This window comes from Girardinichthys multiradiatus, chromosome 21 (genome assembly GCF_021462225.1).
Source record: "Girardinichthys multiradiatus isolate DD_20200921_A chromosome 21, DD_fGirMul_XY1, whole genome shotgun sequence".
Lineage (NCBI taxonomy): Eukaryota > Metazoa > Chordata > Actinopteri > Cyprinodontiformes > Goodeidae > Girardinichthys > Girardinichthys multiradiatus.
This window is the reverse complement of record NC_061813.1, coordinates 14,425,692-14,453,411: the sequence shown is the minus strand read 5'-3', so window position 1 is coordinate 14,453,411 and position 27,720 is coordinate 14,425,692. Positions and strand designations below refer to the sequence as shown.

At 38.8% G+C, this 27,720-nt stretch overlaps 1 protein-coding gene across 9 annotated transcripts in view; it reads right to left on the bottom strand.

Moving 5' to 3' along the window:
* Window positions 1-13,612: 13,612 nt before the first annotated feature.
* The window catches only part of ntng1a (netrin g1a), a 202,966-nt gene continuing 188,858 nt past the window's right edge, over window positions 13,613-27,720 (bottom strand). For 5 of the 9 annotated variants that reach the window (XM_047350445.1, XM_047350452.1, XM_047350444.1 and 2 more), the window contains 2 exons: window positions 27,220-27,354; window positions 13,613-15,354 (listed from right to left, as the gene is read on the bottom strand). In XM_047350445.1, coding sequence (XP_047206401.1) covers window positions 15,101-15,354; window positions 27,220-27,354 — 389 coding nt within the window. In that variant the 3' untranslated portion in view covers window positions 13,613-15,100. The remainder of the gene's footprint in view (window positions 15,355-27,219; window positions 27,355-27,720) is intronic. The other 4 variants (XM_047350447.1, XM_047350450.1, XM_047350451.1 and 1 more) reach the window with 2 other exon arrangements.

Genomic DNA, 27,720 nt, shown 5'->3' with positions numbered 1-27,720 from the left:
ACTAGAGGGAATGTGTCTCCCTCTAAATCTATTTCAGATGGATGAAATTTCTGTTCGTGAGCCATTAACGCTTCGCCTGCGTATATGCTGGGGGTAATTTTCTTATTTTTACTCCTAGTTCGCACTCCTGTGTCCCACCAGGAATTAGGAGACCAGGGCTCACTAGAAGAGCTCTGTTCTTCTGTTTTAGAAGGATTACTTAATTTTTCTTGCTTACTTATAGGAGTTGTAGGAACTGCTTCTTCTATCTCTCCTCCAATTTGCTGTGCTCCAGCTGCCTGCCCTGCAGCTGTCTGCACGGCAGGGGACTGAACACCTCGCTGTCTGGATGCGACCACTGTTTCCTCATGTGGGTGCACCAAGACTGCAGCTGTCAGCTTCTCCTGTCGCTTCTCCTCCTTATCTTGCCTCTGAATGTTTCTTAATTTACTTTGTTCCAGCAATTTGTCTGAGAATTTATACTCGACCTTTCTCTTTTCCTTTTTAGTTGGTTTCTTGGTTTTTATTATTTATAATTTTAAATCCCTTTGCAATTTTAAGATATTGTTAATATTTAGTTTACCCAAGAAACCATGTTTTTTGTTCCATCTATGACAGATCATACCTGCTCCTTTTACATAATTCTCCATAAACTTTACATCCCCTTCTAAGTTAATTAGTTTACTTTGTTTCTTCCCCATGATGTTTAATTTTAGTTCACAATACTATAAATGTCCCAGATAGAAGTTCCCTGGCATGAGATTCAAGGAAAGGACATTAACACGCCCTTCTACTGCGACTAATTCGCAGCGGTGTTAATTTTCTGGGATTAAACCCGACCTTTATCTCCAAGAATCACCAATACGTCTTTCTATTCTGGGCAAAAGAAAACACAAGACCAGCAAAATGCTTAGTCTTCCATACACACACAAAACAACACTCACACAGTTAGTATTTTAACATATTTATGTCCCTTCAGCAATATGTATGGTCGACCTAGTTTAGTTTATGAGCTCTCTTTATTATTTAACACTTAATTTCATTCCCTTCCGGCGGAATGTTACCAACCAAATTATCCAGTTCATTTTACGGCGCCTAGTCGTTTTTAATCTCTTTACGGCGAGATAACTACCTAAATTTATCACTATTTCTTAGCGGCGAAATAAAACCTTTCCAATGCAGTGTCCTTTCGGCGAGACACTACCAAACGACTTGTAAATACTTTTCTTCTTTCATTTATATAGCGCTTACTCTTATCTCATGTACTGTCGGACCTCCAGAGTCACCCGGCGCCGAGTAAGACAATAATCCACCGGCCAGATGCGAACGTCACACACCGGGACTTTCAGCCACCAGGCCCAATTGCGACTGTACGGCAGCGCTTAACTCGACGTCAGGCGGTTCCCGGAGATGCACCAGTCACTGCAAAGAAAGATAAAATCAGTTTAGTTCTTATAATATCCAGCTCGAAGGACCAAATTAATGATAAGTATTATTTAGTCAACTCAGAGGTAAGGAAACGACACAGTCAGTTATACTTGCGGCAAGGGTAGGTCACACTCTGCAGTGCAAAACTACAAAGTGTTGGCACCCATCTCTCTTTATTTATACATGCTTGGTCACACACAGTTCAACAAACATTCAGGGTGGGTGTGTGTGTGTGTGTGTGTGTGTGTGTGTGTGTGTGGGATCAGAAAGGTTAGGGTTCATTTGTCTTGATTATAAACAAACAGAAGAAGTGGGAAGTGGGCACCTGGTGTATAGCCCCCAGATGCTGCTAGTAAAATAATAAAATAACAAAAGAATAAAAGCATAACTCATTCTTGTGACCATCTCCCTTCCTTCAACATGTAAGGAGGGAAAAGCACTTAGATGAGTGATAAACAATACAAAAAGTCATAAAAACCCTAACAATTTTCATGACTATGAATATTGTAGCTTCACACTGAAGGCATCCAAACTATGAATTGACACATGTGGAATTATATACTGAACAAAAAAGTGTGAAAATATGTCTTATATTCTAGGTTCTTCAGAGTAGCCACCTTTTACTTTGATTACTGCTACGCACACTCTTGGTATTCTGTTGATGAGCTTCAAGAAGTAGTCACCAGAAATGGTTTTCCAACAGTCTTGAAGGAGTTCCCAGAGATGCTTAGCACTTGTTGGCCCTTTTGCCTTCACTCTGCGGTCCAGCTCACCCCAAACCATCTCGATTGGGTTCAGGTCCGGTGACTGTGGAGGCCAGGTCATCTGGCGCAGCACCCCATCACTCTCCTTCTTGGTCAAATAGCCCTTACACAGCCTGGAGGTGTGTTTGGTGTCATTGTCCTGTTGAAAAATAAATGATGGTCCAACTAAACACAAACCGGATGGAATAGCATGCCACTGCAAGATGCTGTGGTAGCCATGCTGGTTCAGTATGCCTTCAATTTTGAATAAATCCCCAACAGCGTCACCAGTAAAGCACCCCCACACCATCACACCTCCTCCTCCATGCTTCACGGTGGGAACAAGGCATGTAGAGTCCATCCGTTCACCTCTTTTGCGCCGCACAAAGACACGGTGGTTGGAACCAAAGATCTCAAACTTGGACTCATCAGACCGAAGCACAGATTTCCACTGGTCTAATGTCCATTCCTTTTGTTCTTTAGCCTAAACAAGTCTCTTCTGCTTGTTGCCTGTCCTCAACAGTGGTTTCCTAGCAGCTATTTTACCATGAAGGCCTGATTCACACAGTCTCCTCTTAACAGTTGTTCTAGAGATGTGTCTGCTGCTAGAACTCTGTGTGGCATTGACCTGTTCTCTAATCTGAGCTGCTGTTAACCTGCGATTTCTGAGGCTGGTGACTCGGATGAACTTATCGTCCGCAGCAGAGGTGACTCTTGGTCTTCCTTTCCTGGGGCGGTCCTCATGTGAGCCAGTTTCTTTGTAGCGCTTGATGGTTTTTGCGACTGCACTTGGGGACACTTTCAAAGTTTTCCCAATTGTTCGGACTGACTGACCTTCATTTTTTAAAGTAATGATGGCCACTCGTTTTTCTTTACTTAGCTGCTTTTTTCTTGCCATAATACAAATTCTAACATTCTATTCAGTAGGACTATCAGCTGTGTACTGTATCAACCTCCTGCACAACACAACTGATGGTCTCAACCCCATTTATAAGGCTTGAAATCCCACTTATTAAACCTGACACGGCAGACCTGTGAAGTGAAAACCATTTCAGGTGACTACCTCTTGAAGCTCATCAACAGAATGCCAAGAGTGTGTGGAGCAGTAATCAAAGCAAAAGGTGGCTACTTTGAAGAACCTAGAATATAAGACACATTTTCAGTTGTTTCACACTTTTTTGTTCAGTATATAATTCCACATGTGTTAATTCATAGTTTTGATGCCTTCAGTTTGAAGGTACAATATTCATAGTCATGAAAATAAAGACAACTCTTTGAATGACAAGGTGTGTCCAAACCTTTGGTCTGTACTGTATATTTACCTCTGTTCATCTTGAACAGAAGTAAACATATGATTGAACACACAAAAGCATTACCCAGAATCAGAACCAAACATCGAGAAGCAGCATTCAGTTATTATGCACCACTAATCCGAAACGAACCTCCAGAAAACTGCAAAGAAAACTGAATCCGTAAGTTATTTTAAATCGACGTAAAAACAAATTCATTCAGAGTTGCCGCTGACTGTGCTTTTTAAACTGTTAACTGAAACATTATTAAGTATATAGACAAAAAACTTTCTTTACTTGCTTTTATCATGCCACTGCCATGTACTGTTTTCATCATGTAAAGCACTTTGAATTATCTTGTTGCTGAAATGTACTACACAAATAAACTGGCCTTGCCCCAATTTTTATGGTTTAGTGCTACAGTTTCCTAAAAACATGATTATTGCATGGCTCCAATGAAAAATAATTTTTTAATACAGAAAAGTTATGGTAATGTTATAGTCTACACAATCCTTGGGAAGCTTGCTGATCGGACCAGTTGTCCATCAGACAGTCACTGATACTCTCCACAAGGTGGGCGATCCACAATAGATCATTGGTAAAGAAACTGGCTGTTCACATTGTTCGGCTCATTCATGGGAGGAGACAATGACTGAACCACACACAGAGAACAAAAGAGACTTGTAAAAACTCTGAATCCCAGAATGCAAAGTAATAACCTATTTTTCATGACAGCTGCCAGGGAGGAGGCATAACAGCTGGAATCCCTGTGACGTCATAGAGCTACAAAACTCTAGGCGCATCAGCTTTCTTTCTTCCCTCTTTCTTTTTCCGCAGCAGCCTTCAGGTCACCTGCATTGATGGGTCTGGGGTATCTCATCTTCCTCTTGACATTGGGGTTCAGGACAGTCGCTGATGGGAGTACAAACAGGACAATTGTTGCTGACCCAGGGTAGAGGGGGCCTGAACTGGATAATAAAAAAATAAACAATAAATTATGGTCAAGATTATAATTTATTTTTTCAAAATAGGCCTGTCTGCGAATAAAACTATGGGATAATTATTCAAGTTACATGAAACCTTAATTATTTATTCATTCATTTTTTCTTCCTACTTGCCATTGCCGTAGTGGGGTAGAACCTTTCCATCCCTAAGACAAAGTTGGTTTGACTGCTGGCAGACCTTCTTTATCAAGTTTATTAAGACGCTCCAGTAAAATATATAAGTGTTTGGGCCGCTACAGGCAGAGAGGGAAAAAAAGCAGCTGTCTCTTCACTCTGGGTCAGGCAGCTGCTCTTTCACTTTGATATAAAGAAATTATATGGTTTCTGTCACCTGAGAAACATACTGCAAGCAGCAGGTATAGGCTACCTTCAGTTAAATGTTAATGCCTGCACTGTTTTGTAACTTGCTCTAGATTGAAGTTACTACCAGGCATGTTCTCAATGCTCCACACAGGATCTGGGCCGGAGGTGAGAGGCCATGAATGAAATGAAGAAAGTGCTGCAGAACCTCAACTACGAAAGGAAATAGTATTTAAAGCTCAGATCTAAACATGTAACACATGAAGCAGCCTAAAATAATAGAAAAAGATAGAGAATAAATAGCCTGTATGGAAAGCCAGAAGTGCCACAATTTAATACATTTAAAAGTCCAAACAATTGATATTTCTAAATGTAAAAACTGGAGATGTATGAGTCCCATAGATTCCCTCTCCTTATTTTAAATACATAATTAAATAAATGCGGACATTATTTTTTTATTTAAATTATTACAGAGGAAGCAAAACAGTAATACAGTATAACAGTTGCTTTCTCAAAGCGCTATTTGTTGTCTTTATGTGCTGTTTTACATGCATCTGTTTTACATGCACTGTTGGTAGCACTGCTGACTTGCAGAAAGGAGGTCCTGGGTTCGAATCCTGGCCGGGGGTCTTTCAGCATGGAGTTTGCATGTTCTTCCTGTGCATGTGTGGGTTCTCTCCGGGTACTCTGGCTTTGTCCCACGGTCCTAAAACATGACTGTTAGGTTAATTGGTCTCTCTAAGTTGCCCTTAAATGTATGAATGAGTGTGTGCATGGTTGTTTGTGTGTTGCCCTGCGATGGACTGACAACCTGTCCAGGGTGTACCCCGCCTCCCGCCCATAGACTGCTGGAGATAGCCACCGACTTCCCTGCGACCCACTATGGAAGAAGTTGTTTAGATGACTGACTACATACTGGTCCTTCTCAAAATATTAGCATATTGTGAAAAAGTTCATTATTTTCCATAATGCAATGATGTAAATTTAACATTCATATATTTTAGATTCATTGCACACTAACTGAAATATTTCAGGTCTTTTATTGTCTTAATACGGATGATTTTGGCATACAGCTCATGAAAACCCAAAATTCCTATCTCACAAAATTAGCATATTTCATCCGACCAATAAAAGAAAAGTGTTTTTAATACAAAAAACGTCAACCTTCAAATAATCATGTACAGTTATGCACTCAATACTTGGTCGGGAATCCTTTGGCAGAAATGACTGCTTCAATGCGGCGTGGCATGGAGGCAATCAGCCTGTGGCACTGCTGAGGTCTTATGGAGGCCCAGGATGCTTCGATAGCGGCCTTTAGCTCATCCAGAGCGTTGGGTCTTGAGTCTCTCAATGTTCTCTTCACAATATCCCACAGATTCTCTATGGGGTTCAGGTCAGGAGAGTTGGCAGGCCAATTGAGCACAGTGATACCATGGTCAGTAAACCATTTACCAGTGGTTTTGGCACTGTGAGCAGGTGCCAGGTCGTGATGAAAAATGAAATCTTCATCTCCATAAAGCTTTTCAGCAGATGGAAGCGTGAAGTGCTCCAAAATCTCCTGATAGCTAGCTGCATTGACCCTGCCCTTGATAAAACACAGTGGACCAACACCAGCAGCTGACACGGCACCCCAGACCATCACTGACTGTGGGTACTTGACACTGGACTTCTAGCATTTTGGCATTTCCTTCTCCCCAGTCTTCCTCCAGACTCTGGCACTTTGATTTCCAAATGACATGCAGAATTTGCTTTCATCCAAAAAAAGTACTTTGGACCACTTAGCAACAGTCCAGTGCTGCTTCTCTGTAGCCCAGGTCAGGCGTTTCTGCCGCTGTTTCTGGTTCAAAAGTGGCTTGACCAGGGGAATGCGGCACCTGTAGCCCATTTCCTGCACACGCCTGTGCACGGTGGCTCTGGATGTTTCTACTCCAGACTCAGTCCACTGCTTCCGCAGGTCCCCCAAGGTCTGGAATCGGCCCTTCTCCACAATCTTCCTCAGGGTCCGGTCACCTCTTCTCGTTGTGCAGCGTTTTCTGCCACACTTTTTCCTTCCCACAGACTTCCCACTGAGGTGCCTTGATACAGCACTCTGGGAACAGCCTATTCGTTCAGAAATTTATTTCTGTGTCTTACCCTCTTGCTTGAGGGTGTCAATAGTGGCCTTCTGGACAGCAGTCAGGTCGGCAGTCTTACCCATGATTGGGGTTTTGAGTGATGAACCAGGCTGGGAGTTTTAAAGGCCTCAGGAATCTTTTGCAGGTGTTTAGAGTTAACTCGTTGATTCAGATGATTAGGTTCATAGCTCGTTTAGAGACCCTTTTAATGATATGCTAATTTTGTGAGATAGGAATTTTGGGTTTTCATGAGCTGTATGCCAAAATCATCCATATTAAGACAATAAAAGACCTGAAATATTTCAGTTAGTGTGCAATGAATCTAAAATATATGAATGTTAAATTTTCATCATTACATTATGGAAAATAATGAACTTTATCACAATATGCTAATATTTTGAGAAGGACCTGTATATATATTTACACACACACGCACAATTTTAATCATCTAAATTTTGGCACTGTTCTTCTACAGAAAGAACATTATCTGGTACCTGATAGTATAGTTCAGGTCAGGCCAGTTTTCTGGCCAATCAAGTACAGTAACACCATGGTCCTTAAACCAGTGTTTTGGTACCTTTGGCAGTGTGGGCAGGTGCCAAGTCCTGCTGAAAAAGCAGAAGCATGAAGTTCTCTAAAATTTTCTGGTAGATGGCTGACTGTGGACTTCAGAAAACAGTGTGCCAACACCAACAAAAGATAAGGCACCCCAAATCACTGACTGTGGAAACTTCCTATTAGACTTCAGCAATGCGGGTTATGTGCCTCTCCACTTTTCCTGCAGACTCTGGGATCTTGATTTCCAAATGAAATGCAAATTTCTCTTTACTTTGAAATAAGGACTTTGGACCTCTGAGCAACAGTCTTGTTCTTTTTTTTTTCTTAGCCCAAACAACATTGTCTCTGGTTTAAGAGTGGGTTATTGTGCCATAATTATTTTTAGGTTTGGTTACTGAATAGTTAACCAAACAACTTTCGGCCTGTTAGAAATGGTCCTGTGAATACCAGCCCAATATGGCTGTGATGTTAGAACAATAGATAAAAGAGTGATTTGAGCTCTGGCATTCTCAAAACAGTACACTCTGCAGACATATGGAACAAATTCACAACAACCTCTCTTCAAAATAGAAGAATTTATTAACCCAAATAATTCAACTCCAAGGTAAAATACTTCAGTTAGCAAAATCTTTAACTAGGCTACAAACAATTCAACTAAAGCCACCATGCAAAATGAAGGAATGAGGAAAACTGATGAACTATATACAAATAATATACAAATAAAAGGCAAAAAGGGACCAATAAAAATTATGCAATGATACCACAGTTCAGTGCAGATATTTTTGTTTGAGAACCAAGGTTTATTTTGCAAGAATTTGGAAATGAGGTTGAATTAGCCTTAAAATAAATTTAGGAAACATTATTTTAATAGGAGAATGATTTGCTGAATCAGAAATCAATAACCCTTTTGGACAATTTAGTCTAAATGTTGTTTTAATTAGCCACCTTAATTTTAGCAAAATAATATATAAATGTTTTTTATTAGAAATCAATAATCTTTTGGACAGTGGAGGTACTAGCCATCACATGGAGTAATAGACTAAAATGGCAGAGAGGAATGTCTATGGACTCTCACAAGATGGCAACGAGCTGGACATAAATATTTGACCTTCTTGGCACAGTTAATGATTTTAGCTAACAAAGGCAAGCTTATAGCTTATTCACAACTTTTTTTAAGTCACACATACCTTTAACTACTATTAATATAACTAACAATATGCATAGATGCACTGGCAGCGTGTTACGGGCAATCTATGTTTATGTGTTTATACCACTCTTTAATATTTAATATTTAATTAAGTAACCATTCGGTCTGTTACGTGTTGTCCTGTGAATACCAACCCAATATGGCGGCGGTATTAGAGGACAATAGATAAAAGGGTGAATCGAGCTCTGGCATTACTGAACAGCAAAACTGCACAGACATTAAATAAATTCACACAATTCCTAAAGTACAAAAATGTATAGGTGATGGTGGAAGGGGTTTTTCCTGTAAACAATGGGTTTCCGGTTTGAACCCCCCTTGTTGTGTCCTCGGGCAAGACACTTCACCCACCTTGCCTGCTGATGGTAGAAAGAGGGCTTGGTGGCGCCAATTGTATGGCAGCCTCACTTCTGTCAGTCTGCCCCAGGGCAGCTCTGGCTACAATGTAGCGTACCACTGTCAGTGTGTGAATGTGTGTCTGACATATTGTAGTGTAAATCGCTTTGGGGTCCTCAGACTTGATATAGCGCTATACAATGCAGGCCATTTAATGTTTACTACGGTAGAAAAATTCAACTGAAAGTTCCAAGCAAAATGAAGGAACAATGAACTATATAAAAACGAAGGAACAAGGGAATCAAACCATGACCAATACAATGACGCAATATTACAATACAGTGTTAGCTATATTTAAGAATCAAGGTTTATCTTTAGGAAGCTGGAAAGGAGGTTAAGTCAGTCTGAGAACTAACAAAGAACAATAATTGGTTTACCTCCAAACAACCATTCACATTGCAGAGTAGATTAAACATTATTTTAATAAAATAATATTTCAAAGAATCATTTGCTGAATAAAAGAACAACCTTCTAGATAATTAATCCATAATGTTAGTTAATGAGCTGTCTTTGTTTAGTGAAATTATATTTAAGGAGATATTATCTGGAATGGGAATCAATAACCTTTCTGGATAAGTGATTTTTTTTTTTTTTGTTGTGGCACTAGAGGGCTTTATTTAATTAAATTTTTTTTTTTTTTCGATGACAAGGCGGACAGGAAATAGGGGGAGAGAGAGGGGGAAGACATTCGGCAAAGGTCTCTGGGTTTGGGACTCCTGGGACCCCGGACGGCCGCTTTGAGGACTGTAGCCTCTATACATGGGTTGCGTGCTTAAGCCCTACACCACCACCGCCACACCCAGGATAACTGATTCTTAATGATGTTCACATAGCTATCACATATAGTAAAATAACATTGAAGGAAATATTATTTTCTAGATTGTAAGCTCAAACCCGTGTTATAATATTTGTTTAAAACCACATACTGGCCTTCAATTGTGTACAGTACAGTTCATGTTCCATCCATGTTTTTATCCATGGCTGGGGCCCAACACACTCAAATGGTATAGCTGTTAGCGCCACGAAAAAAGCAATACATTATGATATAAACTAATTTTCTCTGCCAAGACAATACCTCTTATGTTAACCATTCTGATGCACGGGAATGAAGAAAGGGTGTTGGGTTGAGTGGAGAAGGTGATGAACAAAGAATTTGCTCTCTGTAGCAGCTTGGTGCAGCAACTACTCCCCAGAAGGGCATGTAGGAAGGCGTGCAATGCCAGCAGTTCCTATACTGTCCACCCTCAGTGCAGTGGAAGAAGAAATCTGCTTTACAATGTGATAAGAGACACTGTCACATCTCTGTGAATTTCTGGTACAGATTATTTTCTGCTGAAGCTCAGAGAGAGAGGTTTAAGACAGCTTGTCTTAATTACCACTGATCACTAGCTACACAAACAGCAGATCATTACTTAACCTTTGGTTGTTCTTTGATCGATGGATGCACAAATATCAAATCATAGTCAACTTTGGATCCAAGGATTCTTCAAAGTGGAGTCTTACTCACCAGCAACTTTGAAAGACATTCAGGTAGTCACGCGCTGCCCCTCTGATGAGGTCAGGTGTGCTGCCATGGGTAAAAATGAAAGAGTTTTGCCTGGGAGAAGTGTTTTGTTAGTGGCTCAATGACATCACAAGGATTCCAGCTGTAACTCCTCCTTTCTGGGCTGTACTAAAAGTAGGTTAATATGGTGCATTTAGGGATTCAGAGTTTTTACCAGTCTCTTTGTGTGCAGTTCTGTCTATGTTTCATCCCATGGCTGGGGCACAACTGGGCTGACATGAGCAATGTGACATTTATAGTCCTTGTGTATGACTCATCTGTGCATAGTGGCTCTTGATGCACAGACTCCAGCCTCAGCCAACTCCTTGTGAAGCTCCCCCAAATTTTTTTATGAATTTTGCCTGGCAATCCTCTCAAGGCTGCTAATACCCCTGTGCACTCTTTCCTATCACTTTCTTTCTGGAATGAAACTTTATGAATATGCTTGGATACAGCACTCAGTGAACAACCAGCTTCTTTAGCAATGACCTTTTGTGGCTGATCATCCTTATGGAGGGTGTCAATGTCTGTCTTCTAGACATCTGTCAAGCAGCAATCTTCCCTATGCTTTGTACTGTAATATTCCAATTTTCTGACACACTGAATTTGGGTTTCATTATGTGTAAGGCATAATCAACAAAATTACAAAAAATAAAGGCCTGAAATATTTTGCTCTAAATGCTTACATACATAATATATGGGTTTCACTTTCTGAAATGACAATATTGCATAAAAAATAAGATAAAGGTTTAGTTTTAAACTAGATGATACTCAAGGCACAGCATATTATGGCCTTTCTGTTGTGCTTAGCTTCTAAGTACTTAAAATAGTGGCTGACCGAGTGATCTTAGTTAAAACAATTAGACATGACAGTTGCCTGGGTAATATGCTTGCAGTAAGATATTTTATTTAACCTAAACTAACTAGGAAACTGAAGCTTTTTCATGTTTTTTATTAAATAGAGAGTTGGGTGGCAGCCTTCTGGCACACAAGGCATGACTGACAGTTTTTTGCTATTGAGATTCTATTTAAGGTATTTCTTCTTTCTAGCAGAGATTAAGCCTGGACATGCCTTACTACTGTTAAACTCACCTTTCCAAAAAATGTTTTAATCACAGGTATTTAATTATTTTTTCATGCATCCCACATCCCAACACCGAGCAATGGGGGCAGGGGGGTTAGTGCAGTTATATTTTCACAAAAGGGTGTGACATAAACAAACAACAGTCTTTAAATTTGGATCTTCATTCCTATGGAGGTAAATTTATCTCAGTATTATTCAATCAAACCAAAAACTAATCTCAATCAAAAAAAACAAAAAAACTAATCTCAATAAAAAAAACTAAACTAATCTCAATCAAAAAAATAAATTGAGGTCAAAACGTTTGGAATATTGAATAAAAAAAAAACATCTCAATCAAACTTTTCAGAGTTGTAACAATTTTTTTTTTAATGGAATATTTTATTTTTGGGGAGAAAAAAAATTGTTTGGAAAAACTTTTTTTGATTAAAATGACTAATTTTTTCTCACAAAGAGGAAAAACGTTATTTACAACACATAAACTTTTATTTACGCATGTCAAAAATCTTTGGTTATGACTCTCGCCCTTTTGTTTTTTTATGCTCTCTGTTTTTGGTTGAACTAAAATAATTTTGAGTGCTGGGAACATGAACATCTTGGATGGGGTCTAAGGATGAATGATGTAAGACGTTTCCCTATTGGCTAGCGCTGACTATCATTTCCATAATTTCCCATGATTTATTGCGGGTCGAAGCAGATTGGTCAAGCAGGGGCAGCCATGGCGGACCACAGCGGCAATAGCTGTGATTAAATTGTGAAAAATTACACTTTCTGTGACACAAATGAACTTCTACAATGTTTTTAGTGTGGGAATATAACTGTGTAGACGTGAAATATCTGCCTGATTTATCTAGACATCGCTTAATTTTAAATGTGCTCCGACTAGTTCGGAGTTTTTCGCTCCCGCCGTAGTAACTTCCATCTTGCCTCGCCAGCCTTCCCAGCGGTGGGGCTAGACCATCCCAATCCGCAGCTGCTCACTTCCGGCCTCTGTGGTTTTAGCGTTCGATGAAGGACCCAGCCCACATTGACCGGGTCCTTCGAAGGATGCAGGCCCTGAATTGAGACATACCCTAGAGTCTGCTGCTTTAGTAAGCGCTAACCAATAGGGAAACGTCTTACATCATTCATCCATGTTCCCAGCACTCAAAATTATTTTAGTTCAACCAAAAACAGAGAGTCTTAAAATCAAAAGGGCGGGAGTTGTAACCAAATATTTTTGACATGTGCAAATAAAAGTCTGTTTTACAAATTACTTTTTCCTCTTCATGAGAAAAAATTAGTAATTTTAATCAAAAAAAAGTTTTTTCAAACAATTTTTTTCTCCCCAAAATAAAATATTCCATGAAAAAACAAAATTGTTACAACTCTGAAAGTTTTGATCACAACTTAATATTTTTTGATTGAGATTAGTGTTTTTGATTGAATATTCCAAACGTTTTGACCACAATTTATTATTTTGATTGAGATTATCTTTTTTTTGATTGAGATTAGTTTTTGGTTTGATTGAATAATATTGAGACAAATTTACCTCCATACATTCCTAGTTATATTTTGTGGTTCATAACAGATTTTGGCAGGTTTGGTGCTTTGATCTGAATTTTTTCATCAAAAACATATTTAAAATGTTGAACTTTAAGTGTCAGCAGTAAGCCAGAACAGCCAGTATGGCTGTGTATCAAAGACTTTTGAAGTGTGATACTGTCAATGAAATCACTATATGCAAGTCATATAAATTTAAATTTCAACACTGGTAAATTCAGATTCAGGACTTGCATGATGCAGTCAATGTAAACATAACCATTGTTATGTGAAAATATTTCAAAAGCCTGATTACATGAAGTAGGAAAACATTAGAAACAGGGACCATTGCAACTTCAAAAAACACTTGGAAAACACGAGGCAATTGAAAAACATTCAAGATAATAAAATGTTTTACACAATGAAAACCAACTAATCAATGATCAACACAGTTTAGTTTTAGACTTTTATTCACTTAAATTTTCAAGTGTTAAAGCAAGAACAAAACATTTATAATGTCCTTTGGTGGGATTTTAATACACTTTATTAATACTGTATATGTAAACTAATATTCTTTGATGCCAGCACGTTGCCAATACAAAGGGAAATCAACTGCACAACTAAATTAAAATAAATTAATGATTAATAAAAAAATTAAATAAAAAGAGAAGAATACAATTGCTTCTGCATTTGGATGTCTTAAATAGATACATTAAAGGTTGCTTTTTTTCAATCACAGTTTGGCAGAGATACAAAAAGGACTACATGACTCTTTTTTTTCTGTCAAGAAAAAGAACTTGCAAATACACTGATGGTTCTCTATGCATTTCTTGTCTGCTCGGGGTAAAACCTACCCTCTGTCCACAATTGCAGGGAGCGAGGTGGCTCTAAGAAAGAGGAGTTGGACAGCTTTACTGAATTATCTTTTTGGAAGTAGAGGAAAGGATGAGAGGGGCCGGGGGCGCTTCTTACACATGTGCATCACTAACATTGGACAAAAGACTCTTTCAACCAACGAGGGTTTACAGAGTAACGTTCACGAATGCACAGGTCAGTGGCAGCATGGCATGGGGATGTAGGTGGAGGGAGGGGGATTTGGGGTGTTGGGTTTAGAGGTTAGAGGGCAGAACAGGAGAGAAGATGAGACAGTTGAGGCTTGGGTTAGCATGGGTAAAGTTTTTGCATTACAAAGAGACAGTCTGGACAGATTTCCTTCTATCCACAATGCACTGACAGCAAAGAATGTTTTTTTTTTTTTCAGCTCTCGCCGTTCGACATTGCCTTGAAGTGTAACAATTTTGTCTCTGAGGACCGTCCTCTTCGCTGCTTGGCAAGGATGGTTTTTTTTTTTCTTCTTCGCCATTGTCAGTCCAGCAAACATTAACTCACAGATACATCCCAAGGGGGGAGGCTGGAATCATCGGGCCACCTTCAGCTTGTGCAAGAGCTGATTGGCTGCAGCTGTGGTTGCCGTGGCAATAAGAAAGGCGTTGAACAAGTCTGTCATCTTGAGTTGTTCCTCTTCAAACTGGAAGGATCTCATGTACCTGGTATGGCTTAGAGGGTAGGTGGAAGGGTGGGGGTAGACTGAGGGGGTGGGGGTGGGGGTGGGGGGGGGGTGGGTGGTTTCACCATTCTTTGATTTTTCAGGCAAATGCTGAGTTACTCATACTTTAATTAATGCTTTTTTTATTTTAGATGTATACTCTTTACTTTTATATATTCTTTGAAATTAAATTAAAGTTTTTGCTTAAGTCTGGCACATTCCCTTCATTGTCAGCAACGAGTCTGGCAGCGGAGAAACTCAATATGTCACAGTCCAGAAAGCTAATGCTTGTTCATTTTTTTAATGGTTGTTGGTTATCTGTAAGGGAAGGGTTGAGAGGACTAAGGTGGAGGCGGTGGGATTGAGTGTCGTTCCCACTCAGGAACAGGTCACTTCAGAGCATTGTGGACCAGCAGGGGGTTTCTCTCAGCATTGCCACACCCAGCAGCAGCAGTGTCAGCAAATTGTAGAGCGAAGGAGGCTTCAGGGGTCCCTGGCCTGAATTGGCCCCCTTGCAACCCCCCAGCTCGGACTCGCAGCTGGGCTTCTCGCACAGCAGGCCTGTGTGGGAGTGGGGACAGCTACAGCGGTTGTTCACACACTCCCCACCATTTTGGCAGCGCAGGAGTTCGTTGTCACACACCCGGGCTGTGGTGAGAGGAATGTTAAGAGAGAAAGGAAAGGTCAGAATCTCATACACACAAGCACTGGATGACAGTTTACTTGAAGGTACATGGTGGTCATGATACTGCAACATATTAAATTATATTTTTTGAACATGTATAAAAGTTTTAAAAATTACTAAGTTGCCTTCAAGTAGACTCTCACCACAATTTATCAGACATAATACTTAGCATTTTAAATGAGTGTTTTTTAAACATGCTTATTTATTATTTTGCATATACTACAGAATGCTAAGTTAGTATATGTATCTGACTAATTAGTACCCCACAGTTTTGCCAAAAAGGCTTGCATTAGGAATCAGTATCGAAGTGCCTGCAAACGCATTCGACTTTTCACATTTTTGTCATGTTGAAGCTACAAACCCCAATATACAGTATGTTGTGGAAATTTTATGTCATAGACCAACACAGATTATGTGCCGTGTTAGTTCTCTTTCACACATAGTGTTTTGCATGTAGACGGAAATATTCAATTTTTAAGTCATCTCAATCACATGTTTGCTGTGTTCCCTTCATGGTCTGTAATAAACTGCAAACGGGACTTCTCAAGGCTTCACAATGACTTTCTTCTTGCTATTTGTACAGATTTTTCCCCCACCTGAGCTCTGGTCTGGCCTGTCAGGACCATGATGTGGTAGGTTTTCAGTTGTGCTATAATCCTGACCTGTCTGCTTTGTTTGTTGGTCTATATGATGCTTTTTGTTAACTAATGTTCTCTAACAAACCTCTGAGGGCTTCACAGAACAGCTTAGATTTACTAGTCAAATGACTTCTAAAGGCAACTTGTATTAGAGAAGGGGTGTTAATCTGTTCCTGGTCCACGCACCTAAATCAAATGGCCAATTTTACCTTAGCATACAGTCAGTTCTACCGAATCCTGCTAATGACCTAATTATTTTATTCAGGTGTGTTACAGAAGAGACACACCTAAAAGTTGCAGAAAGTCGGTGGAGGACTGGAGTTTGACACCAATGAGTTAGAGATATTAGAGAGAAGGGGGCCAAATACATGAGAACACCCCACTTTTCATATTTATATGTAGAAAAAAATTAAAAACCAAGTCTCAATTTTCTGCCACAAAGTTGGTCTATCAAACAAAATTCCAACAAAATACACAAATGTTTGGGTTTGTAATGTGACAAATTGTGTGGAAAAGTTTAAGAAGTTCAAATACTTTTGCGAGGCACTGAATCTGAGATTCAGTTTCACCTAAAGTTAATTTGTGAAGGTACATAACACAGAGATGACCAATCCATTTTAAAGAGATTGACCAGTTTACTTGACTGGTGCAAATACTATAGATACATTATAGATGAACATTTTAATTTGACTTTAACAGTAAAAAAGATGAATGTAACTTTCTTAAACTATTACCTAAGCTAGCAAATCCTTTAGAAATTCTTCAATTCTTAAAATATGGGAACCTCTCTCTCCAGTTTCACCATCTATCTTGTCCAGTAAATAACTGAGCCAGTCATAAAACTGCAGCAAGTTCTGGGTGAACCCTTAGGCCTAATTCTAGTGGGTAATGCCGATAACATTTCCTTAGGAAATGTCCAGAAGGCATTCTTCCCAGATGCCCAAACTCCTCCAGCCTCTTCTATTGGCTGGAGGAGCAGCCAATGATGGTGATACGTTCACCATGCCCCTAAGAACATTCGGCTACTTCAACTTTTTTTATCTAATATATTTGGTATAGCTAATGATGATAGATAAAGACGGATCGAATGTTAATTTGATAGCCTTTTTGTCTGTTCAAACCAGCACTGCACACTCTCCCTCAGTCTCCAGCTTTGTTTTTTTTTTGCTCACAAACAACATACCAAGATGCTTGAATCGCATCTCTCTTGCGCGGCAGCTCAGTCTTAAATAGAATTGGCACTAAAGTATTTTGTGATTGAGGAAAATAACTTAATGTGAACTGCTCTTCAGTTAATTAACACTCATCTGCTCCATTGTCTAATGGAGGTCTCTGCTCAATACAGACAACAGAATCGCATCATCTACAGCTCAGATGCGATACAAAGCCAGCCTAACCAAGAACCCTCTGCTCTCTGGCTGCTTTCAAAAAAAGTATTTGCCAAAGGGGAGTCATGTCACTTTCTAAACCCACTGGAAACAAGGTAGACTACAGCTCTTATTTTGATCATATAGGGACCTCATGGTACAGAGTACATGGTCTTACACGTGAAGCACAACACTTTGAGAGCCGTGGTTGTTAGTCCACAACACTGAAGGACTAGTTAGGTAAAATGCTGACACTCTCTCAAAACCCTCGCCCTTCTCCAGAGGTAAAAGAATAAAAGTTTTTTTTATGGGTAAGAAACACTTGGCCCATCAAGTCACTGGCAGTATATGCTCACCCACATTCCCAAGGTACAAAACAGCTGATTGTTATTTTACAAAGGCCTCGTTCATTGAACTGTAAGATGCTTGTATGCACATCGTTTGACACTTTTCAAAAGAGCCTGCTTTGTTTTTATTAATTACAGCATTTGTGCATGTGACATGTGCAGCATTAATGTAAAGGTACTGTTTTGAAAGCCTTAAGCTGACATTTGGCCTTCACATCTTTTACCTTTGGGAACTGTAGTGTAAATGACACTAACAATGCATAACTTTAAGTCAAATCACAATGTTCATGGGCTATTCATTGGTGCCACTCCAGGTACCATTTAGAATGCATGTTATTACGTTAGGTTTTAGAGATGTACCAAGAGATATTACGACAGTTCTGATTTTCTAATTATGTAAAAGGTAGCAAAAAATATTTTGCTGTTATTTATTGTTTCAGAGGATAAATCCTAATTTGCTACAATCTGCATCGAAAGGTCAGAGCTTTTGCAAAATAGGTAATCATAAATAGGCCATGAATTGTCTGATTGGTGTGTCTCTTAATAGTTTGCTGTTCTATGGCAACAACTGTAAGGCACTGAGATGAAAATTATTTTTAAACATTAAGTGATCCACTGCAGTCATTTTGGACAATAAGTTTTTAAAAAGGTTATGTTGTAATTGGTATCCCAGAGTCTTGGCTCTAATAAAAATACGTTTTGAGTAATGATAAGGTTTTATCACTCTTGACCTTCAAATTTACAGTATTTGTTTTTAATTATGATTTAGAAAATGTATGCAATTGTTCCATTTTGGCTTTTTTTCCCAATAAAATTGACAAAAAAATAACATGACAGTTAGACTGACAGCCAAGCATCTAAAGTTTATACAAAAAAAATCCGAACATTTTCAAGTTTAAATGTGAGTGTCCAACAACAAGCATGTCCATTTAACTACATGTCTCTAACTAAACTTTCACTAAATTGGTTCCATTACGACACAGAAAAATCCACAATCTCCTCAATGCCTTCAAGGGCTCTCCTGGACAGTGCTGACTTTAAACAAACTGAACATTAGGTGAAAATTGGTGTATATTTAGAGCTGGGACACCGAGGCCACTCTATTCCCAGTGGAGGCAAGCTGTCAAGCAAGCTGGAGGCAAACAAAGCTGCACAGCACAAACTAATAAACCAACAGAGACACATAAACAGTGATAAACAAAAGGGCCACTTCTGCCCATTTCAGTTGGTTTATGGTAGTGGAAAACAATGCGGTGTCTAATATATGAAGTCTGCGGACCATAAATATCACAATAACAAATATAAGATCTCTCTCCTAATACTCAGATGTGGGTGCCTGCCATCTCCCAGGAATAGCCAAATAGAGCTTTGATGAAAACCTTTTTATAGAGTCTCTTTATAATGCATGACGCATATTTGTGTATCTTGAAGGACAGAAAAGAGGTGCTGCATGGCTCAGAAAGTTAATATTACTGTTGTTTCAGAGATAAGGTCAGATCAATAAAGCCTCTCTGATGAAAGGAGAGTAAAAAGCTATTAAGAAAATAATCAATCATTAATGCAAAGCCTTCTATGAAAAACTTTTTTTTAGCTGGCTTTACTTCTTTTGATAATAACAGCATGATTATGTAAATATAGTGTCTACTTTAAAATGATTACATAGACCCTACTCATGTAATAAAGATGAATGATGAGGAAATAAATAATACTACTTTATTTAGCCTCATTTTAACCATTTTAATCTTCCTTTCTGATAAAATACAAATGAGTATAAGCTACAAAAATACTTGGATCAAAATATTTCAGGAATTCCCAATGAGAACACGAGAAGCCTAAAAAGGAATCCTTACATGAAATTAAGAATGTGAAGCATCTTGACATGAGGAAGATTAATGATTACACAAATAAAGCAGATTTTGTCAATGTTTCACTCTAAAGGAATGAGTGGTGCTAATCTTAAACCTGTTATTAATGTTCAGAGGCTAATATTCTCCTTCAGCGTCTTGTCACATTACAACCACAGGTTTCACTAGAAATACAGCTGAAAGTGTATAGGGTATGCCACTTTCAGCTTTCAATCTCACCATAGATTCTTAATTGGATTTAGGACAGGACTGTGACTGGGCCATTTTAACACAAGAATATGCCTTGAATTAAACATTTCCTTTGTAGCTCTGGTAGTAATGACCAAGGTCGTTGTCCTGATAAAAGGTTAACCTCCATCCCAATTTTACGTTTTTTTTTTTTTCTGCCACAGGTAAAATTATCTTTACAAATAGAAATGTACACTGCAGATTTCTGGCTTTAATTTCCCAAAAAAAAAGCAATATACGCTTTTCCTTCCTCTTTACAACTACAGTACAGACCAAAAGTTTGGACACACCTTCCCATTCAAAGAGCTTTTTTTATTTTCATGACTATGAATATTGTAGCTTCACACTGGAGGCATCAAAACTATGAATTAACACCTGTGGAATTATATAATGAATCATATACTAAACAAAAAAGCTATATATTGAACAAAAAAGTGTGAAAATATGTCTTATTTTCAAGGTTTTTCAAAGTAGCCACCTTTTGCTTTGATTACTGCTCTGCACACTCTTGGCATTCTGTTGATGAGCTTCAAGAGGTAGTCACCTGGAATGGTTTTCCAACAGTCTTGAAGGAGTTCCCAGAGATGCTTAGCACTTGTTGGCCCTTTTTCCTTCACTCTGCGGTCCAGCTCACCCCAAACCATCTCGATTGGGTTCAGGTCCGGTGACTGTGGAGGCCAGGTCATCTGGCGCAGCACCCCATCACTCTCCTTCTTGGTCAAATAGCCCTAACACAGCCTGGAGGTGTGTTTGGGGTCATTGTCCTGTTGAAAAATAAATGATGATCCAACTAAACGCAAACCGGATGGAATAGCATGCCGCTGCAAGATGCTGTGGTAGCCATGCTGGTTCAGTATGCCTTCAATTTTGAATAAATCCCCAACAGTGTCACCAGCAAAGCACCCCCACACCATCACACCTCCTCCTCCATGCTTCACGGTGGGAACCAGGCATGTAGAGTCCATCCATTCACCTCTTCTGCGCCGCACAAAGACACGGTGGTTGGAACCAAAGATCTCAAACTTGGACCCATCAGACCAAAGCACAGATTTCCACTGTTCTAATGTCCATTCCTTGTGTTCTTTAGCCCAAACAAGTCTCTTCTACTTGTTGCCTGTCCTCAGCAGTCGTTTCCCAGCAGCTATTTTACCATGAAGGCCTGATTTACACAGTCTCCTCTTAACAGTTGTTCTAGAGATGTGTCTGCTGCTAGAACTCTGTGTGGCATTGACCTGTTCTCTAATCTGAGCTGCTGTTAACCTGCGATTTCTGAGGCTGGTGACTCGGATGAACTTATCGTCCGCAGCAGAGGTGACTCTTGGTCTTCCTTTCCTGGGGCGGTCCTCATGTGAGCCAGTTTCTTTGTACCGCTTGATGGTTTTTGCGACTGCACTTGGGGACACTTTCAAAGTTTTCCCAATTGTTCGGACTGACTGACCTTCATTTCTTAAAGTAATGATGGCCACTTGTTTTTCTTTACTTAGCTGCTTTTTTCTTGCCATAATACAAATTCTAACAGTCTATTCAGTAGGACTATCAGCAGTGTACTGTATCCACCTCCTGCACAACACAACTGATGGTCCCAACCCCATTTATAAGGCTTGAAATCCCACTTATTAAACCTGACAGGGCACATCTGTGAAGTGAAAACCATTTCAGGTGACTACCTCTTGAAGCTCATCAACAGAATGCCAAGAGTGTGCGGAGCAGTAATCAAAGCAAAAGGTGGCTACTTTGAAGAACCTAGAATATAAGACATATTTTCAGTTGTTTCACACTTTTTTGTTCAGTATATAATTCCACATGTGTTAATTCATAGTTTTGATGCCTTCAGTGTGAAGCTACAATATTCATAGTCATGAAAATAAAGAAAACTCTTTGAATGAGAAGGTGTGTCCAAACCTTTGGTCTGTACTGTATGTGCTTATTTCTGTTGGTCCGTCACATCAAATGTTATTGAAATACATTGAAGACTGTGGCTGAAATGTGACAAAATGCAAAAACCACAGGTATGAATTTTTGGCACATCACTGTATTAAGGGTAAGAACACTGCAACAAAGCAGTGTTCATATTTGTGCGATTTCCACCGACATGTCAATGTTCATTTACAAAGCTGTGAGCTAAAACCCTTTTTTAGATCACTTTTTTGAAAATAAATAAATAAAAAAGGGACCCATTTACCCAATTTCTCTCATTTTAGTGTACTAGAGCATGAAGACAAGTTTTAATCAACAGCAGAGAGGCATGTCAGCACAGTTTCCCAGTCTATAATAAGATTTTCAGTCAGTCTTTAAGTTTTGTTCTGGCATTAATTTACACAATTTGCAGCCAAGCACATTAATCTCTGAGTAACCGAAACTGTCTTTTTTTATTTATTTAAATTTTAGCAGTTTGTTTAGGGTGTACCTCCATTTCACTTAAATGTTGTAAATTCAGGCATCTAGCAAGTAGAAATAATTTTGGTAATCCTACCTGAATTTAGTCTGATTTATTGTCAGATATGGATAAAAATGCTGTTATGTAATTTTCATTGCAAATTAATAAAGATGTTATAATTAATTTTCTTTTTAAGTATTACCCTGTTAAAAAATAATTTAGCGTGAGGCTTGAGGCTGAACAGCAAGTTCAGCTGAATTCAAAGGTAGGTCCTGGTAATGACCATCCCCTGCAGGCAGAGTGCTTCATCGCCTACCAATTAAGCAGAGCCAGAATCTAACATGAAACACAAGTATTGATTATTTGAAAACGAGCGTCAATAACCAGTTGTGTCAGACATGTAAGTTCAGTAAGATTAAAGGTGCTGTAGCACCAATGTAGCCTCAGAACTCAGCTTCTTTCAGAGCTCTGTGGCTTTATCTGCTTTCAATCTCCTCACATCGACTACTTTGCATTACTGCCGGTAAACAAAGCCGGCACAGGCAGTAAATGACAAGATTTGTTGTGTTTGCTTTTGATATGAGTGATAATATTTAGAGAAGGAACCAGTGAACTAGGTGTGCGTGTCTGGGAAAATTATGTGTTTGCGGAGACATTTAAGTTTTAATTGCATTTTTCAGTCTGACTGCAGATTGAATCTTGGTCATGAACAGAAATACTGCATCAACAAAGACAAAAAACGACCAAGACTGAAAAGCTTTCCAACTCTCACTTGCAGCTAGCTTGTTACTGTAGTGCTTGCCACCAAAAGAAACACCCTCGATTTACTTTAAAACTATTACAGTGGCTTTCAGAAGTGTACAAAAATTAAAGATTGGATTTTATTATGCTACTGCAATAAAAATGTAGTTTATTTTTAGACTTTTGTCACATATTTGCCAGGATTGCCAATAACCATGGAAGGTGCTGTACATGTTATAGCAGTGGTTCACAAAGAAGGAGTCTAGATCGTACTGTGAGTCATAAGGAACTAAAGGTGGGGTCTTGAGATCTTGATCTCCTGTCATCAAACAAAATATATAAATTATTTTTAATAAAACAGAGAAGAACATAATTCTGACACAGCTCCATGACAAAGGATGCAACTGATCTGCTGCCTAGTTTCTAGCTATTGCTAAGTTTCAACTCTTGTCCCTCCTTGAGCTTTTACATATTTAACAAAATAAGATGTAGACAACTAACTAGGTAAAACTACAATAAACTCAATAATAAAATACATATACATTCATAGCAGATTTTGGTCTGTTATTATGGCCTTCTTTAATTAGCTGTTTTTAACAGTGTTTAACTCTTCAGCCAACTATAGTTGGGTAACAAGTCTCTGTCAATATTATGTGGGCTGGAAGCCATATGGGAAACTATGGTGTAGTGGTGCAATCTAAATCATAAAGGTAGCTGAACATCAGGTGATTATTTGTGAATAGTCATTATGATATGTCCATTTCTATCCTTTGAGTGTAAAATTCTGATATAAATAGAGTTTTTTGGGATATGAAGTAAAGGAAATCTCAACCTACTGAAACAGGAGATTCAGCTAATACTGTACAACATTGGTTATTAGTGTGTGATTATTGCCTTGATACTAATCCGTCTAAACAAAAACTTAAGAAATTCTACCAAGTAGTGCATTAGGATTTGTACATGAATTCACCCTAGGAGGGCATGAGGTGCAAGCTATGCTTGCTTCTCCTTTTCAAATGTCCCTTTGTTTAGAAACAGATGTGCACGCTGACAATGTGTGCATACTCTGTGCACACTGAATATATTAGCAGCCACCAACAAGTTGCAGTGGAAAACAGTGCATTTTAATGAAGACCCATCTGTGCCAAAATGACAAAAATAACCCAGTGTATTTTGTACTGAATATAAATCATAATGCAGCAGGTTTTTGCTTTTTTTAAATCTCGCAGATAGCAAAAAGGTATCATTAGATTGCAGTAAGTTTTGCATTATCTTTTTTTGTATTCAGCTATGAGTGTTGACCTATGAATGACCTTCCATGTCACATCTGCCTCCACAATAATTCCATTGATAAAGGGACGTCTTGATGTATGGTGCTGTATTAGAACTAATAATGTTCAGGAGAAGTTCTTGCCTCACCGATGTGCCTGTTAAGCTTATGCAGAGTAGTGTGCAGATTAACTATTAAAAATGTTCACTTTTTTTGCAAGAAGTTTAACATTTTACTGTGTGTTTTTATTTTAAGGACTGTAAGACCCAGTTCTTTATAGGGGTGTCCCAGTAATGATTAATTTGCCAATATAGAGAAACAGTCCAATACCTGCATCTTTACAGCAATGACTTCAACACTATATCCCACAGGTACAATAAATAGATAATATTAAACAAGCATCAGGAATTGCTCTTGTCCCTCTACATAGGTTAAAGATGGCTAAAATGACCGACAAGCTTCAACTCATTTGCCACTGTTTCTCTGATGCTCCTCTATGAAATGTAACACATATCAGCAGTCTAAGACAAGAAAAAAATAATGATTTAATGTGAAATTATTTAATATTAAAAACAGCACTGGCAGCATATTCTTTAAGGCCATTACTGTGAGAGGTGGTGACCAGCAATCTTTTCGAAACTGTTCTATGGAGAAGTGATAATGCTTCTGTTAAAACTGTCCATGCCTAAAGGGAGTAATCTTTTGTGAAGTTGCAGACTGATGCAGGTCTACTGATGTGATTAACCACAATGCCCCTGATGTATGTTCCCTGTTGTGCAAACCTACCTAAAGAAGTCTATGCTCCGCCTTTCTGTCATCCATCCCTTTAGTGTGTTTTTTGTTTTTTGCAATAACAGGTAAAATGACATTTTAAAGCTCTTAGTAGTTTTCTGATCTGTTTACAATCATAATGATGATTGCTTGGATGCTCTGCAGGATAAGATCCAGGAATTACCTGAGTATAGAGCACAAGACCTGATCAATGAATAATCCATCCAGTTTGCTGTGAGGCTAAGTAGTGACACTGGGCAAACCTCTGAACTTCAAACGTCTATTATAAAGCCAGTAGCTGTCACAGGAGATAACACTCCATAGGCGACATACAGTAGATCTTATTTTTCCAGCCTGCACTGTGATGTGTTGGTTGTATCTCGTCGTGAACAAACTAAATTATTTGGCTTCAGCAGCTCACAATGGTGTAAGACACACACAGATTTTTTTTAACACATTTCACCCAAATTGGTGATGTCTGGTCAACACCGTCCCTTTTGAACCTGTTTCTTTCAGTAGCGCTAAGACTTTTTATAAAACTTTCAGAATCAGAATCAGAATCAGAAAAGCTTTATTGCTAAGTACGTTTTTGGACATACAAGGAATTTGTTTTGGCGTAGTGCAATACAATACAAATTAAACAGTATAAACATATCTACAATATAATATAAATATATGTGCACAGTTTTAAGTGAGTGAGAGTAAATATAGAGCATTATTGGATGTCAGAGCAATACAACAGTGCAGGCGATCATTGTGCAAGTGTGGCAGTGCAAGTAAAGCAAGAGTCCAAGCTGAGCGTTAATGTAACGCATAGAGTTACAAGTTACAAGTGTCCTGTCAGCAAAAAAGGGGGGGTGAAGACCAGTGATCTGTTCTATCTTAGTGCATTTCAGCATGATGCATCATTTATGTTGCTAATGGTGTCTACTGACACATGTCTATTGAAATGGTGCATCATAGTGCACCTCATGTGCATCCTCCCACTACATTTTGCCTTAGAAATACATACCCACTCTTTAGAGTTAAATCTTAAAGTGTTAGGCTTATCTAACCTGTAATCTAAATTACCTTTAAGAACTTGCTGTAGTCGGCCATGTATCTCTTTCACTGACCCCTAAAAGAAAAACCCTGAAATCCTAAGTTTTCTATTTTAATTTCTGTTTTAAAGAAGATTCAAACTACACACAATTTTTTGGTTACTAACCATTTTTGGCTCATTTTGTCTTGTAGCTTGCAGGCGACAGCAAGTTCTCTGTAGTCAGTACGGATCACTCAAACATGTTGGATCAGGATCAGATACTTGGAATTGAATCAGGACATCCCTAGTTTTTATTTTTATTTATTGTAGCTCTTGCTACAATAAATTATTTATTGTAGCTCTTGCCTCATACATTCTTTCCTCATACAACTCTTTTTATTCTGTAAACAATGTTTTAAAAAAAAGCTTTGATAATTCTAAAAACCAGAAGGAAAGTAAAAATAAGAACTTAATAACCATCTCATACCTGGAGCATAATCAGAGCAGGCATTGTCTTCCATCTTTAAATTAGATCTGTAAGTTTAAATTCACTTCCCACTTGAAGTACACATCTTTCTCTCTACCTGTAGGTTTGTCACTGAAAGATTGGCTTAATGAAAACAATGAAAAATGGGTGGCATTTGGAGAAAAAAACAAAGACTTTGTGGGGCATGCTTGTAAAATGACTGGAGGAGATATAAATGCCAGAGTATAATGGATGTGTTGGACCTGAAAATGACCTGTATTCCCCTATAAAAAAAAACAAATGTTAGTGTTGGACGTCATTGTCCTGTTGTGTGTTGGCACAGAGGATCGCAGGCAGCCTGTCAAGCAGTTAATATTGACTCAGCTGTTGTGTTGATTGTGTGCAACACGCCTCTGTGACTAAGTTACAGATCAGCATGCATCCGGCCATGCCATTGCTTCTTTTTCCTGTTTGAGGCCATAACAGGCACCTACTGATCCTACATTAGTAATGCAGCCATTGAACGGGTGAAATGGAGGTTCCGGTAATGGCACTGAAAAGTATGAGGGGCATCTGTCTCAACAGTGATGTCGCACATGTGCAGCACATTCCTCCAGCCAAAGCTTGGGATCACACAGTGAGAGCAAACATCGGAGAAAGACAGCAGAAGGACATAGAGCTCAGGAGGGAGAACAGTCGGGCAGTTTGGACATAGGGAGAGTGGTGGTTCTACTTACATTTGCAGCCATTTTCCCACAAATAGCCGGGTAGACACTCCTGACACTTGGGGCCCGTAGTGCCCTCCTTACATATACAATATCCTGTGCCATTACAGCGATCACTGACTGAGCCAGAAGGATTACAATTACACTCTGAAAAAACAAGACACACACACACACACACAGGCTGGAGAACAGGGTGGTGCTTTGACTGCCCGGCACACGTCTAGGATTCTCACATTTTGAGTTCACATCTCGAGTTTCGTTAGCGGCTTCAGTAAATTAGAATATCATAGAAAACTGAGTTTATTTCATTAAATCAATTCAAATGGTCAAGACTCAAAGATAAATTCATTACACACAGAGGAATATAATTCAATGATTTATTTATGTTAAATTTGGATAATTCTGTCTCAGAAGTAAGGAAAATGAAAATTCTTTTTCCAATAAAAAATGACTTTAATACAGGAAACCTATGTTATGATCATGCTACAGACTAAACAATCAGGGGCACAGCTC